This window comes from Sphaeramia orbicularis, chromosome 1 (genome assembly GCF_902148855.1).
Source record: "Sphaeramia orbicularis chromosome 1, fSphaOr1.1, whole genome shotgun sequence".
Taxonomy (NCBI): Eukaryota; Metazoa; Chordata; class Actinopteri; order Kurtiformes; family Apogonidae; genus Sphaeramia; species Sphaeramia orbicularis.
Genome location: NC_043957.1, coordinates 51,209,933 through 51,225,471, shown reverse-complemented (window position 1 = coordinate 51,225,471; position 15,539 = coordinate 51,209,933). Strand labels below are relative to the sequence as shown.

The following is a 15,539-nucleotide window of genomic DNA, read 5'->3' as shown; positions in this document are numbered from 1 at the left end:
CTTGACCCTCCCCACGCCTTCATTTTCCTTCAGAACACACTGTTCTCTTTGCTTTAACATGTTCGTGCGCTCAACTTTCTCCCCGTACTCGCTCATGTGAGTGTGTTGTCAGAGTGTCGGCATCTGCCCATGCTGGTGGTAATGATACTGTCAGTGCGTCTGGTTCGCTGTCAGACACACCGGATTTACTCAGGTCTGTTCTTGATGTTAAACACTGATGTTCCTCTTCTTTACACGCAAAGAGGAAAATGGCTCGCTGTTAGAGCAGCTTAGTACAAACACGCTGTAAATGGCTTTATATAAGCTCCTGTCTATTTGAAGGAAGATGTGTGACATCCAAGAAAAGGAACACATTTATTAAGCTCCTAGTAATAACCATTAGTTAACAGGTAATACGGTCCTCGTATGTCCTAATAAGATGCTTAGTGATGGCATATTGTGGTGTGTTTTTGTCCTTTTCCACTACAACATTGTATTTATTTGTAATTTTTATGCACATTTCATCAACTTTGATTTGTGGTACTCCAGATTCCAGATGGGGGAGCTGTTAAAAGGGGATAATGTGTTAATAAGTACTGTTGCCTACGAAGCACAGTAAGTTGTTAAAACTGGTTTGATCGCAGGCACTATTTATTTATCACTGCAGGAGCCATGTCCTGCAGAAAAGCACTGTACCTGTAACTGTTAAATGCATAATAAAATAAAAAGCTTAGTAAAGATTTGAGAGTGACAATAGTTACATGAGTTAAACTCAATAGATGCATTGGTAATGCTCTACAAGCTGAAATTTAGTCTTTACAAACATGTGATAATAGTTCATGATTCTACTATAGTACATAATATCAATAAGTAGGCCTATATTATTAGCCCTTTAGGCACCACAGGTTGTTTTTTTTTTTTTTTTATTTCAAAAAATATTCAGTTTTGATATCAAGATTTCATAAAGCTGTGTGTTTCATTCAGTTATGTTGCTTGTCGCAATATTGCAATTTTGGCGCTTAAAGGGTTAACAGCCTTATTAACTGTAGCCTTATTAATGCTTAAATGTACACTATTTGCCATCAAAATTCATGTTGTTTTGAAGCTGATGTGTGTTTATATTTTAATTTAAGTGTACCTTTTAGCAATTTCATGTGTAATTTATTCCATGATACATTTTATAAGTGGTTCTTTTTTTTTTTCGTCAGAAAAATTAGTTCATGTAAAATCTCTTGAACTTATCTTACGGTCAACCTTAACAGGCACATTTAGAAGGTTTCGGGTCATTTTCATGTTCATATGATTACATTTGTCGCTGAAACATTTATAAAAAAAAAAAAACAAAAAAAAATCTGATTATAATAAAAAGTCTTTAGATTAATTGATAGTCTCACTCAAAGGAGTCTCATTTAAGGCATGAAGTTGTTATTGAACACAGATTACAGTTTTCTCTGAGAGATGGCTTTCATTGTCTTGTTTTTCCTACAACCTTGCTTCAAAGGGATCTGTTGACTCTGTACAAACTTCCGCTCTTCCCCAGCTTGGCCGTACTGCTTACTTGCTGCTTTTGGCTATCCTGCTTAAACTTCCTAACCTTTCTCTCTGTCTTTCTCTTTCATCCTTCTCCCTCCTCTGTTTTTTTTTTTTTTCCTTTTTATCATTAATACCGGCTGCGACTGCTTCCCTTCTCTTTTTGTTTTGCTCTTTCTCTGCTGCTCCGTATTTCGAGTCTTTTTTTTTTTTTTTGCTTTTCTTCCCTGCATCCCTTCATTGTCCATCCTGGGGGCCTGAACAGTATCTTCTCCTGCAGACCCCGCTGATGTTTACGGAGCAGATGCAGCAGGATGTTATCATGGTTTTGAAGTTCCCGTCCAACTCTCCTGTGACCCACGTGGCAGCCAACACCCAGCCCGGTCTGACGTCACCTGCCATCATCACCGTCACTGCCAACCGTCTCTTTGCCGTTAATAAGTGGCATGGTTTAACAGGTGAGACGTCTGTGCACACATGTACTGTATCTGGACGCTTTATGAAACAGACAGCTTGAAGGCGACCTCTGCTGCAGAATCATTTTCATACTTCTTGCTTCACCTCTTTTCTCCATACTTGGGTCTAAATTACCCAAGTCGAGGACTGACCCGTCTCATCCAGGATGGACGTTGATTTGGGAGACAGTTGACTGTGTCTACTGGATAGCAGTATCAAATGTGACACATGCAGCAGCCAGCATTAGGTCTCACGTCCACCTCCATACATCAGCCTCTCAGTTCACAAAACCTTATTTACTCAACATCCATCCCACCCCTGGAAGAAACATTAAATTTGATATCTCTGAATTTATGGGGATGAAGACTGATTGGTTTTCACTAGAATATACTCTTCATCCATGCGGACCAAAGACCAGACTGATTAATCTAATTGGTTTAGTTAGCTGGCATAATAAACCGACTGTGTGCAGTGTTCAGGAATAATTGTTAATTGCATGGATTTATTGCAGTCTCCATGTTGCTAAGAAGATAAAAATGAAAAATGGTAACATGTACGTACAGATTTGTGTGAAGGATAGAGGAGACAAGCCAATAGTATAACCTGTTATGTTGTCCACCACAGATGCACATGTTTTATTTAGCTCATAGACATTGTGTTTAACTTTGTACGTTAATGTTTGGAGTAGATTTTGAGGTGCTGTAATTGCTAAATGCTCCACCTAATCAACAACAGTTCTGATCAAGAGGAAACGTCCAGAGCTGAAAATAAAACCAGTGTGGAAGTATTGAAGACTCAAATTCCATAAGTGGCTGTTTACAGTTAGTTCACACCATGAGTCAGTCTCCATGGTTACAGCCTGGTACCAAAAATTAAGGTCTTCTTAGCTCATTGCCCGAATCACAGCAACTATTCGGGATGAATTTCTATTAAAATGAATGAAGGGGTAGAGTCGTGGAGAATAAAGGGTGAGGACACTTTGAGTGACAGGTGAGTGCCATTCATGTCTGTTGTACAGCTTTGATTGACAGGTGTGATTGACAGCTCTATAGCCTTCTGAATCTGACTTTTAGAGCTTCTGTTTATGGATTAAAATATTTTTTAACAGATATCTCTTCTGCATCTGTCATTAAGCAGAGTGGTCAAACAGATACAAAGGATTTTATCTCATAAATGTCACTTTTACTTATACTTATTATCTACTGTTTTGTTTTCAATTAAATAGTCATTGAGTTAGTCTGACAGTTAGAGAAGGAGGCGTTAATGAACACAATGTCTGTACATTATGGATAGTTTACCTTACTGCTATCAAATACAAATCTGGATGTTTCCATTTATCTGGGAGGTGAAATTACTTGGAAGTGTTGTTTTTGGTATGTTAGCTGTAGCTTTAGTTTGAGTTTTACCCCTGCTTTTCACCAGATCCCTCCTCTTGCCCAAACATGTGTACTTCTTTTTTTTTTTTTATCATTATTATATTGTTTTTACATGATTTTATTTAAACTTTTTAAGTCCACAAAACCAAGACCTATACTCTTAATGAGTAGCTACAAACAAACCAAAACAACAACCACAAAATCAACTTGAGACAAACAAACAAAAAAAAAAGGACAAAACAAACCCCAGAGGTTGCTAGAGGCTTCAAAAACCAGAAACCAGTGGCTAATATCAAATTGGCTACATTTTCTTCTTATATGTAGTGTTTGGTTTGGGTCTAAAAATACCAGAGTAGTGCTTGTTTCAGTTTGTCAGAATCAGGATGTTTTATTTTTTTCTGTTATTCTTTAGTGCTTGTTTGCAACAATTGAACTTCACCAAGTATTAAAGTGCAGTTTTTCTTGCACTTGATAATGTTTTGCTTATTATTCTTTACCAATGATGCTCGATTTGATCCTCTCTTTAGTAAGTCGCTTTGGATAAAAGCAAATGCTAAATGTAATGTAGTCCTTTTATTAATGAATTATATTTGGGTATACGTAGGATGACTCCAACTCAATGGGCAACACAACAAGTTCACATTCATCTATAGATGCATGTTATTAAGCACTAAATGATTAATCCCTAAATTTGAATAATGCTGATTGGATGCATTTTAATGAGTATAATTAATATCCGAGTAACATATTCTGTGAGCAGGTTTTATTGCTAAGAAATGCCGTTTTATGTCCTTGTTTCACATTCCACGTTGAGCACAGTTACATGTTTTTATGTGACTATGTTCAATAGAACATCACAGCTGCTTTTAGCTAAGATGATCTTGTATCTCACAGTTAGCATCAGAAATCATTTCTCTGTGGCCTTGGTCGGTTATTGACATAATTGATTGCGGCTGAGGAGTCTTGGGCCCGTAGGTGACACAGTAGGTGACTTTGTGGTTATGATTTTCCTCTGTGTGTTATAATGAACTGAAACCCAGCATCTAGTCCTTCACAAGGCCATATGATTACAATATTAATCAAATCTGTCTGCTTCTATGTCAGGTCATCAGAGCTCAACGGTGCAGGACCAGCAGTACCAACTTCCTGTGGAAATTGACCCTCTGATAGGTACGCTGTCATTTATCCGTGTGGTAGAATTCACACACTTTACAGATTCTGAGCTTGTATATGCATGAAATGCTTTTTTTTTTTTTTTGTGTGTATCATTTGAATCCTGCTGGCATATTGGTGACTCATGGCAGTGCGCTGTGTCGTGTCCCTGGACAGTAGATTAGAGTTGTTTCTCAGCCTTTGCCCCAGTTCACTCCTCATGATATAGGCCCTGCTCTCACACTAAACCATTTGCATGCAAATTGGAATGCAATGAGCTGTGGCCTAGGCCGGCATTTCATCATCAACCACCCCCCCCTCCTCCTTTCTCCCAGCGTCCCTGCCCTCCCTCCCTTTTCTGCATCCTCTTTGGTTTAATTTGAGCGGAGGGAAAGGACGCGTGTCAATGGAAATGAATATGAATGTTGTAATAATGTGTGATTGAGAATGCACGGCGGACGGCTGTCAGGACAATATGGGAGCCTCTCATCCTTCACGACTTGTTGATGAGCAGGAGAAGAGTGCCGAGCCGCTGTGATGTATGGGATGCACTGGTGGAGCAGAGAGAGAGAGACGAGCCACTTCTATCCAGCTCCTCCCGCCTCCGTCGCTTTTTGCAGCCTCTCACAATCTCACGCACATCTGCAAAAGGGGGCTGCTTTTTCTCTCTGAATGTTGCGGTCTCATTCTCACCAGACCATTTCCACACTTTTTTTTTTTTTTTTCCACCCATGACTACTGAAAATATCCAGAGTTCAATCTCACGTATTTATCTTTATCTGCATGCACACTAAAGAAAAAAAGAAAGAATGAAACCTCCGCCTGTGCATTAGTATTTATACCGTAGGTTTTTATGAGAGCATCAGTTCTTGTGTCTGTTATTCATCACTTGGTGCACACCTTCCAGCTAATGTTATCTTTTAAATCTCCTGTAAAATGTTTTATTTTATCATCTGGTCTCACATTTGTTGTTATTTTTAAAACTGAAGCGTAAATATTGTACGTGTTTGTGGGAGCATGTGTATGTGTTTTGGGGGAGGTAGTGGGAATTCTTGCTCTTGTCAGATACATATTTATGCTGTTTGCATTCCAGGAGCCGCCTGAGTTAAACACAGTAAACTGAGGATGAGTGTTGAGCCAGCTGGGGCTTAGGGAAAGGTCACAAATTAGATGAAATATTACTTTCAGCCAATATATTTGACTTTCTGAGGCTTCATGCTCGATTCTCTGACACCTGTTCTCCACTACCTTTGGCACAAACAGATAAGACATACTTAACAATGTATATATTTCTCCAGAAAAGAATACGAGAGGTTACTTTTCAGACTAACCATTGGCTGAATGATGCAACCAAAATGAATTTCCTGCATGTGTTCTCACTTGACTGATGTACATATTTACATATTTTGTAAAATTCTGTGGTTACTCATACACTAAAATCAGAATATTTTGTCTTATCGCTAACAAACCATTGCACTGAGGGGAAGTTTAACTTAAGTGTGAGCACTCTAAGCAAAAATCCCATAAACAGCAAACTCTTTGTTTACTTGAGTAAAATAATTCCCTTCATATCTCTCTTCTGCAGCCAGTAACGTGGGCAGCCATCGCCGTCAGATCTCTGACCTGCTGGATCAGAGCATTCAGATCAGCTCCCAGTGTTTCATCATTACGGCCGACAACCGCTTCATCCTCCTGTGCGGCTTCTGGGACAAGAGCTTCCGCGTTTATTCGACTGACACAGGTACTTTACATTCCTAGTTCTTCTTCATCAAATCAGGATATTCATTAGGTTTACATCTTAACCCATAAAGACCCAGTCACTGGCAGCCAAAAGCATCTACTCATCTATAATGTTTAATAACTGTTGAACCACTAATCCTATCTATACTTGTAAATGATTGGTGTAAAATACAGTTTATCATCTTTTCATTTGGACATTCAGAGGCTGTGTAGTAAACATGGAAACACCGCTATCTTCTACAACATTGATTCACCAGTAAAACCCATGGAGTTGGATCAATGACAGTGGATGGACACACTTGCTTTTATGTTCAGTTAATGATATATTTTACTGAAAATGTCCCTTTTTCTTCCAGTTTCTCTGTTTTTGATAAAATAACCCTCAACTATAATTTGAGCTTTTGTGGATATCTACATGAACCGTAAACTGAATGTAGGAAAATACCTAATTTTCACTAAAGAATGCAAAATAACATAATATTAGAATAAATGGTGATAAATCACTTAAGAAAAGTTAAAAATTGAGAAAAAATTATTTGTGCACTGCCACAAAAAGCACTGGGTGTTTATGGGTTAAATAGAAAGCAATGGACTTTGATAGAGTTTATAAATATGCAAAATCTCCATATCTTTGCTCAATACATGCCATAGGTTAGACTGATATGACATGCAGCAAATTTTCTACTTTGTACTATACTTTAGTTTTTTAAAATTATCATTTTCTTAGTCATATGATCACCACAGTATAATATTATTTTGGGTAAACCCACAGATGAAATCATAACAACCATTTTTTTCTCTGATAATAAGGTCACGACAAGACTGACTGTAATGTTATGACTAATGTTATGACTTTCCAAAAAGAATAATTTGTCCATTTTGTGCAACTTCACAATAGCTTGAAATGTCCATATTTTCTGAAGTAACTGGTTAATATAAGTCTGAGAATGCATGAAGTCTGTACTCCAAAAACCATCAAATAATTGCTGAGTTTGTGGGTAAGTGTTATATACTTTATGGCGGCATGACCCCCCATAAGCCACATTTAGATATGTTTTTGTAGGATGTTAACCTTGGAGTATTTTCAGGATATAATGCTACTATTGTTTTGAGCATATTTACCTACAATATATGATTCTGTTTTTGATGTTCTTTGAGTTTAAACCCTTTGAGCAAAATGTCAACTCTCATATTTCCCTTAAACAAATTGAACCTTGATGAGTATATTCTGGCTGTTAAAGTGCTAAATGTGATGTAAATGGTAACCTTAACTCATCCTTTAGCACCATCCTGAGGACAAACCTGTTTTTCACCCAAGTTGTGCTAAGGGGCAGAGGATGTGTGTTTTGCAGATTTTTGTTCAGCAATCTATCAATAAAATGAAACTGTCTCTGCTGTTTGTTCCACTGCAGATGGGGCACTCTTCTGTATTGTGTATTGTGCTGCTATATTTAGACTATCCCAGCTCTCTGTAGTCGAATGTCCTCAGTTATTGTGTTAAGTAGATGTTTGGATTTACTAGACAGTGTTACAATGACTACAGTTTTTTAAACACATGAAAAATAGCTTATTATAATGTACTAAATACATACTATATTGATCCACTTGAGTATCAGTGTGATTCTGTATTGATTTTTAAAAGATGTTGGTTTTTTATTATTATTATTATTATTATTATCATTATTATTATTATTATTATTATTATGAGGTTACGTGCAGAGGTTCATGGCAGGATGTTTGTCTTACTGACATGGTAAAATGCTAACCCTTCAGCTGAGATTGCACAAATGTTACAGGGACTATGAAACAGAAACATGCAGATCCTACAGTCCTAACTGCATTAAAATGTAAAGTTTTACATACTTTTTTTGCATACCCACTAAATGTTTTTTTTTTTTATTATTACATATTTTTCTATAATTCAATTTAAATGAATATAACAATATATATTAAATTGAAAACCCTGTATTAAGTGTCTAGTTTCATGACAATGCACTGGCCTTTTGTGTATAGTCGTCCGTAGAGTGTGTTTGTTATTATTAATCCTACTACTGGTTTTACTTGCATACCCAGTGTTGAGTGCAGACATTTTTAAGAGCACATTCATATAAGCACACACACACTCAGGCTCTGTTGGGTCAGGGGTCCTAAATGAAACTGTCTGGAGCTTCATCTTTGTACCCTGCTTCTCAGCTCTTCTCTGCAGCCTCATTCAGAATCCTGCACACATCTATACAACAGAGCCTGATTCAATTTCTGCAAGCCAGGCCCTTTCTGTCTTTAATCGAGGAGGGAGGGAAGGAGGGATGGGAGCGAGGAGATAGCTCTATTGTGCGACTGCCACCGGGGTGCGCGACTGGAACGTGAACACGGTTTAATCGCACACGCTCAACAGCTGCCACCGTGGTCCCTAAAGCCCCCGGGTTAAAGAACTGAGGGATTTTATCAATTACAAGACCTGATTGGTACACGTGAATGAAAAACATAGCCTCATATGCCGGCATGCACACACACATCCGATTAAATTTGTCTCTATGTGAGTGTGTGTGCAAGCAGATGAGGGTGTTTAATATGAGGTGCATGGTAGCCATTATCGCTGCAGCCATCGTTACTTATTTTCTGTATTTATAAAGATGTCAAACATCTTACATGTTTGATGTCTCCATTCTTCTTTGTAAGTTTAGCCAATGACCCCTCCAGTTTCATAATAATTCTCGTCAGATACAGCTTAATTATCCCGTGGACAGTGATTTTGACACCTAGACAGAAATGTCATGTGTTGCAAACTATCCACTGTTTGACTGCAGAGGTCACACACTGAGGAGTGTAATGAGTATTAGACAGTTAGACAGTAGAGCTGTGGTCTGGAAATCTGACAGCAATTAGCCTCTTTATATATACACATGTAGGGCAGTGCATGTGTGCACACACACCGAGTTGGAACAAATATTTATTCTTGTGTGGGAATTAGTGGAAGTCTGACTTTGTGAGGATGTTATAGAACAAGCAGCCAAGCAGACAGATGATCAACAAACACATAGTGTAGAATTTAACAGCATCAAAAATCCAACTGTGAATTTGGGGTTAAACCAATTTTTCTGTTAAAGTAAGATATTATATGTTTTATTACATTTAATTATTAAATTGTTTACATAAGGTAATCTACCTGTAAATTAGTGAAATTTACTATGAACCAAATATGATAGCATATGATGTTTTCTTTTTAATTAATTTGCTTTTGCCTTTAATAGCCTGTTGCCTTTACACTTCTTTGTTTTTGTACTAAAACAAACAAATATATATAAAAATAAAAATATTCACCTATTCATTACTAAAGTTGTCTGGTGTCAGAACTAGTAATTATCAGGTTGTGTGACCAGTAAGACCAGTTTGGTATTTATGATGTGAATATATACTGTATACTATATACATTCATTCATATGCCTGGATAATTGTCTTTCTATCTTTAAATGACATATTGGAACCATACATTAATGTGTTTGGTTCAGTGGACACTTTAATGTCTTCACCCCAGAGATTTCACTGAATATCACCAATACAAATATTCAGTTATACCTGACATGTGGTAAAGTAAAAATATTATTAAAAGTCCATTTAAACTCTTGTTTAAATTTAACTTGTCTGAAGAAATTGTTCCAAATTATTGATTTTTAGAAAGTTTCTTTGTCACTTAAACATTTGTGTGTTGTTACAGGGAAATTGACTCAGATCGTGTTTGGGCATCGTGACGTGGTGACATGTCTGGCTCGCTCTGAATCGTACATAGGAGGCGACTGCTACATCCTGTCAGGCTCCAGAGATGCCACCCTGCTGCTGTGGTACTGGAACGGAAAGCACAGCAGCATCGGAGAGAGCCCAGGCAGTAAGTACACATCAAACCGCTCATATGTGCGCACACACACACACACACAGTATTCTCTGAGTGCTCACTCTCCCAGACAGTTGTGACTGTGTGATTTACGGCCTCCCTCTGTAAAGTAACAACTAGTTTCGTCTGAGCAGGCCAGGCCTCCTGCATACAGATTGGATTTCGCAGCTATGTCGCACCCGGAACAGCTCTCGATAATGTGTTTGAGATTGTGTGTGTTTCTGTGAGACCAGATATTTCTCAGCGTCTGAGAGAGAGAGAATCTGTCTTTAATGTGAGTGAAAGTGCTGGCCACTTTGAGACGTTAAATGTGATGTTGGGGGTCGCCAGCCAGCACATGAAAGTTCACCACCATCCATGGGCCACGGGGTCACGCTAGTCGATAAAAGTGAAAAATGTCATGGGCCTCCCTGCGTTACCATAACATATGGCATTAGCCACGATCAAAGCACCGTACGCACATTTCTCAGCCCTTTGCCTTTCCCCTCCTTGGTGCTAATTTGGTCCGCTTAGATTGGCCTACATGTTGTTAAGTGATCCATTACAAATGGGCTGAAATTTATGACAAATTGTAATTTGGTTAATCAGCTGCACTGGTTTTTGATTCAGAGGTAAGAGTGTAGGTGAGTGGTGGTCACTTATCTCACATGTGCTAATGGTAGAAAAATGTGATTTAATGCACAAAGATTTTACTTTGGTTTGATGTTTTAATTTTGGTTGTTTTTACTTTCAGGTGAAATATATAAAAGACTATAAACCCTATTTGAATGATCTACTCCTATTTTTCTATTATATTCATATTATTCTTTTTCTCCTGTTCTGTGCAGATTGACAGATTTCCTGCATAAATTTAATTCCACCTGCTGATGTTTTGGAAACACTGCCTTAGTTTAATGATTGTTTCATTCTTCTGGCCTTGAAGCAGTTTTTATTCACTTGTTTACTGAATTTGAAATTTCCATTTGTGATGACAGTGCCTGCCGGAAGGTTGCACAGGGGTTTAAATGAAATGACACAAATAATAACATCATGCTTCAAACCATAAGTCAGACTGCATATTCGCCAAGACTACACATTACTTTGATGGATTTATAGGAAGAGTGCATATGCACATAAGAAAAGGAGTTCTGTATGTATGTAGCCATGCATGCATTTAGCATGTTCTTGGGAGAGTGTGTGTGTGTGTGTGTGTGTGTGTGTGTGTGTGTGTGTGTGTGTGTGTGTGTGTGTGTGTGCGCACCAGTCTAACCTCAGTCGACTTACCATGCTGTAGCTGGAGGAACAGACAAAGCGGTCGTCATCCCAACCCCTCACCACCACAATGTGATGCTCCATTGCCCCAGACCGCAGGAGGCTCTCCCGACATGAAACACACGCACACGCACACATTCACTTGTTCTCACAGAAAATACATACAGACAGCAGACTTTTCTTTATTCGTCTTCCAAAAAACAGAGCACTTTCAAGCCCGTCTTCACATACACTTGAATGAGAACATATGCACAAAGACGAACACACACATTCCTTTTCATGCGTAACGCTCTGTGAACATCCCAAACACTTCATAAGCTTGACACAAATGCCTCTGAATGGCTGATATGCACATGTACACTCTGACCTATGCACACTTGGTGCTCACAGCAGGCACATGTAGTGGAGAGTCGCTGCACTGATTCCTCAGACACCACCGCCATCTGCTGGACACAGTTAGAAAAGCAGCTAAGAAGGAGATCTATTTGGAAAAGTAAAACAAATGTTTGATAATATCAACCATTTTAGTGAATTATCAAGTGTGTAAATTTCAAGATATCCACCTCAAGATGAAATTTGACTTCAAACATTTATACACATTCATTCAGACAGAGCATTCAGTAACATATTACAGTAATATGGATCAAAATCATTTTATCGGATTAGATCAAGAATCATCTGCTGATTTGGTCTAAATACTTTTTAATCCTGTCAAATTTTAGACTAAGGTTAATTTAAAAACATAGTGTATAAACTACAAACTCCTCAAAGGCCTCCACTAGCTCAGAATACTTTTTATATACCCTGTCTATTAAATACATATGTACCAAGTATTGAGTACATAGAAATGAACATACTTTTCAGAAGCCTCTCATTTCTGTTGAAAATATTCTATTTCTTTTTGTTGATCTTATGTAATATTCTAATTTTCTGAGACACTAAATTTTGAGTTTTCATTATCTATAAGTCATAATCATCAAAATTTCAAGAAATAAAGGCCTGAAATATTTCACTCTATGTCTGCTAACTCTACATAATATATGGGTTTGACTTTCTGAAATGAATTACAGAAAATATTTAACTTTTTCATGATGTTCCAATTTTTTTTAGATGTACCTGTAAACTACTGGTCATACAAAAAAAAAAAAAAAGAAAGAAATCATTATGAAACGTTAGCAGGTCAAGTCCTGCAAATGTTCTGCAATGAAACAGAAGTAAGAAGCAAAAACTGTCAGAGGTTTTTAAAGAAAAATTAGTTTGGGTTACCAAAAACTGCAAAATAACGTACATTAAAAGTCATGGGTAAACAGCTGAGTAAGTTATTGCTTAGTCGGGGTTATATTTTGTTGTAATGATAAAAAATAGTTGTTAACAATGGAATACGGGCTGACAATCATAACCTTTAACAGTGTACAGTAGGTCTTTCTTTTAAGACAAAGTGGATGTGTTCTTAAACTTTGGACTGGTCGTAAATACGGTTTCATTATCGAAATCTTGTTCCTTACGCTGTTGCGTCTGTGAACTCACCGAGGTAAATTCCTAACATTCGCTGTAATTCTAACTCTCGAGCTATAAATCGAGCTGCCAATCAGAATTTAGGCCCAACACACACCTTGTCTGCACTTGTCCAGATAGTTGATACCCTCGTCAGTGTGCCGGCTTTAGTCATTCATAAGCAGGTATTGGATTATAATCACATCTGATCCTAATTGGAACCAAATGGCAGGGAGTGGCTCTAAAGGTTAACTGATACACCACTATATCAGCTTTATTGATCTTCTCAGACTTAAATCTAACATCATGCTTTAATCCACAGGCTTGTAGGTCATGTGTTATCTTTTAGGGACGTTGAGAGTAGTAGCTAGTTAAATAAATGAAATATAGATGTTGAGTTTAGGCAGAAATATACTACAAAATAGAATTAGTTTGGTATTATAAGGATCAATGTTTAAAATAATTATCATATGTTAACATTTTCTTCGGGAATTCTAATATTTTCACATTTCTTTGTGATTCACATCGCTATGTTTTTATGTTTTCAGTGGTATTTTTTACTTATTTTAATCTCTGTGCGTGACTGCTTTCTTCTAGTTTGCATTTTTATAGGAGGGTTTTCAGGTTCACTTCTCTTGAAAGTCACTTCCAAAGAAATTTATAGAGTCTTTCTGCTAAATCTAATTAAGGTTTAACAGTAGCTGTGGCTTTTGGGGATTCAGGTCAGTTTTCAGTCTCATTAGTGAACATCTCTTACGTTACAGAATTCAATTAAAAACATAAATACATTAGAGAGCTCTGGGTTGTAGCGATGTCAGCTGGAAAGTGCACTCCAGAGCAGTTGATCTACTCGTTTTCCCAAAGTGGTTCAGAATTAATGCGGAAATGTTATGAAGCATTAAGAAGTAAGTTTTTACTCGGTGATGTCGCCCTGCGTTTCTAGTTCGGAGCTGAACTTGACCTGTGACAGAAAAAGGGCTGAGGTCACTTTAGACAAGACGGCTTCCCAGAATCAGATGACCCTTAATGAACTCCAGAGATGCTCCTTCCCCACATGCACACATAAACACACACAGGCCACTGCTTGACCGGCACATTTTACACCACAGTTATCTTATTTTATATACAACTCAAGAGGCCACAGCCACATTTTTGGATTCATCTCCGGCAGACAGAAACAACAATTATATCTATTTGTCAAACAATAATCACATGTTGCAATGCAGGGCAATCCAGACTCAGCGCAAGGGCATCTGTGTGTGTTTGTGCGCGTCTGTAGTCGGAGAAGTAAAAGCTGATTTTGTTTTGTCGCTCACCCTGACAGCCCAAACCAAAACCAAATCACACAAACTTCATGCCTTGGACCGTAACGTACTCCTGCTCCGTCTGAGTCAAAAACATCTGGATCCAGTGAAGACAGGCAGGGGAGAAGGTTTTAAAGACAGGGAGAGGCGCTGGGTGACAAGTGCGAGAAAGGGAGAGTGAATGAGAGGAGTCATGTATGTGGAGGATAACAAGACGCCCATTAAGGTCTATTCGATACATTTAAGTACATACACATCCATGAAAAGACAATAAACAACAAATCCTCCTCTGAGCTGCTTTTTGGTGTAGTGTTTTAAATCACTTTGTTACACCATTTTCATCATATGTAATGTTGAATAAGTAATGTATACTCCTTTTTGTTCTGTAATGCTAAAGCAAAGGGAGCATCATTAGAGCTTTGCAGAGGGGGAGGATTTTTTTGTGTCTTGTACTCTCTCTAGTGACCAGAAGTGGTAATACACTGGAAACCCCATAGAATATATGAAGAGAAAAGTGTTTACAGTAATAGCAGCACTTTGAACAAAAACAAAAAGCACTTGTTGTTGTTGTTGTTCTTCTTCTTCTTCTTAGTCTCATTCTTCTAAATATTCATTATTACTACTGTTCTTGTTATTATTATTATTAGTAGTAGTAGTAATATTTATTATTATTATTATTACCCGTGGGGATCAATAAAGCCTTTCTGTGTCTTTATCGGTGTATTAAGCTCTAATACATAAGATGATACAAGAGTTTTACTACATGAAACTGGAAAATTAACTACAGTGACATAAAAAGTTGCTCAAATATTAATCTGCATAATAAAATAATTTATCAAAATGTGTGTATTTGTTTTATGTATGTGATGTTTGAAGAGAAAAAAAACAAAAAAGAGATCCATCTGCACTACTTTTATGTTACTAATATTTTTCTTTCTTATCCTTTTTCTGTCTTTTTTTGTCATGCAAGAGATAGTTTTGGGTACAGTGTTTTGTTTTTGTCTTTAGGTTTTTTTGTTTTTGTTTTTGTTTTTTTTATATAAACTGAATCTCCTCCTGTTCATTTTAATACACAGAAGTGTTTTGTCTTCGTTTCCTCAGCAGAGTTCACTACGCCCAGAGCCATCCTGACAGGTCATGACTGTGAGGTGACATGTGCGAGTGTTTGTGCAGAGTTGGGTCTGGTCATCAGCGGGTGTAAAGGTAAGCACATTACATTTAGCAGACACTTTAATCCAAAGCAACTTATAAAAGAGAGGATCAAATCAAGCAACAGTGCTAAAGTACAATAAGCAAAACATTATCAAGTGCAAGAAAAACTGGCTGAAATAGTATTGTAGTAACAGGAGGACTGAACAAAAAAAAGGG

At 37.5% G+C, this 15,539-nt stretch overlaps 1 protein-coding gene across 9 annotated transcripts in view; it reads left to right on the top strand.

The window, feature by feature from the left end:
- The window catches only part of lrba (LPS-responsive vesicle trafficking, beach and anchor containing), a 300,517-nt gene that overhangs the window by 273,200 nt on the left and 11,778 nt on the right, over nt 1–15,539 (top strand). For 4 of the 9 annotated variants that reach the window (XM_030140902.1, XM_030140903.1, XM_030140907.1 and 1 more), the window contains 5 exons: nt 1,775–1,967; nt 4,446–4,511; nt 6,079–6,234; nt 9,949–10,116; nt 15,273–15,374. In XM_030140902.1, coding sequence (XP_029996762.1) covers nt 1,775–1,967; nt 4,446–4,511; nt 6,079–6,234; nt 9,949–10,116; nt 15,273–15,374 — 685 coding nt within the window. The remainder of the gene's footprint in view (nt 1–1,774; nt 1,968–4,445; nt 4,512–6,078; nt 6,235–9,948; nt 10,117–15,272; nt 15,375–15,539) is intronic. The other 5 variants (XM_030140913.1, XM_030140905.1, XM_030140930.1 and 2 more) reach the window with 3 other exon arrangements.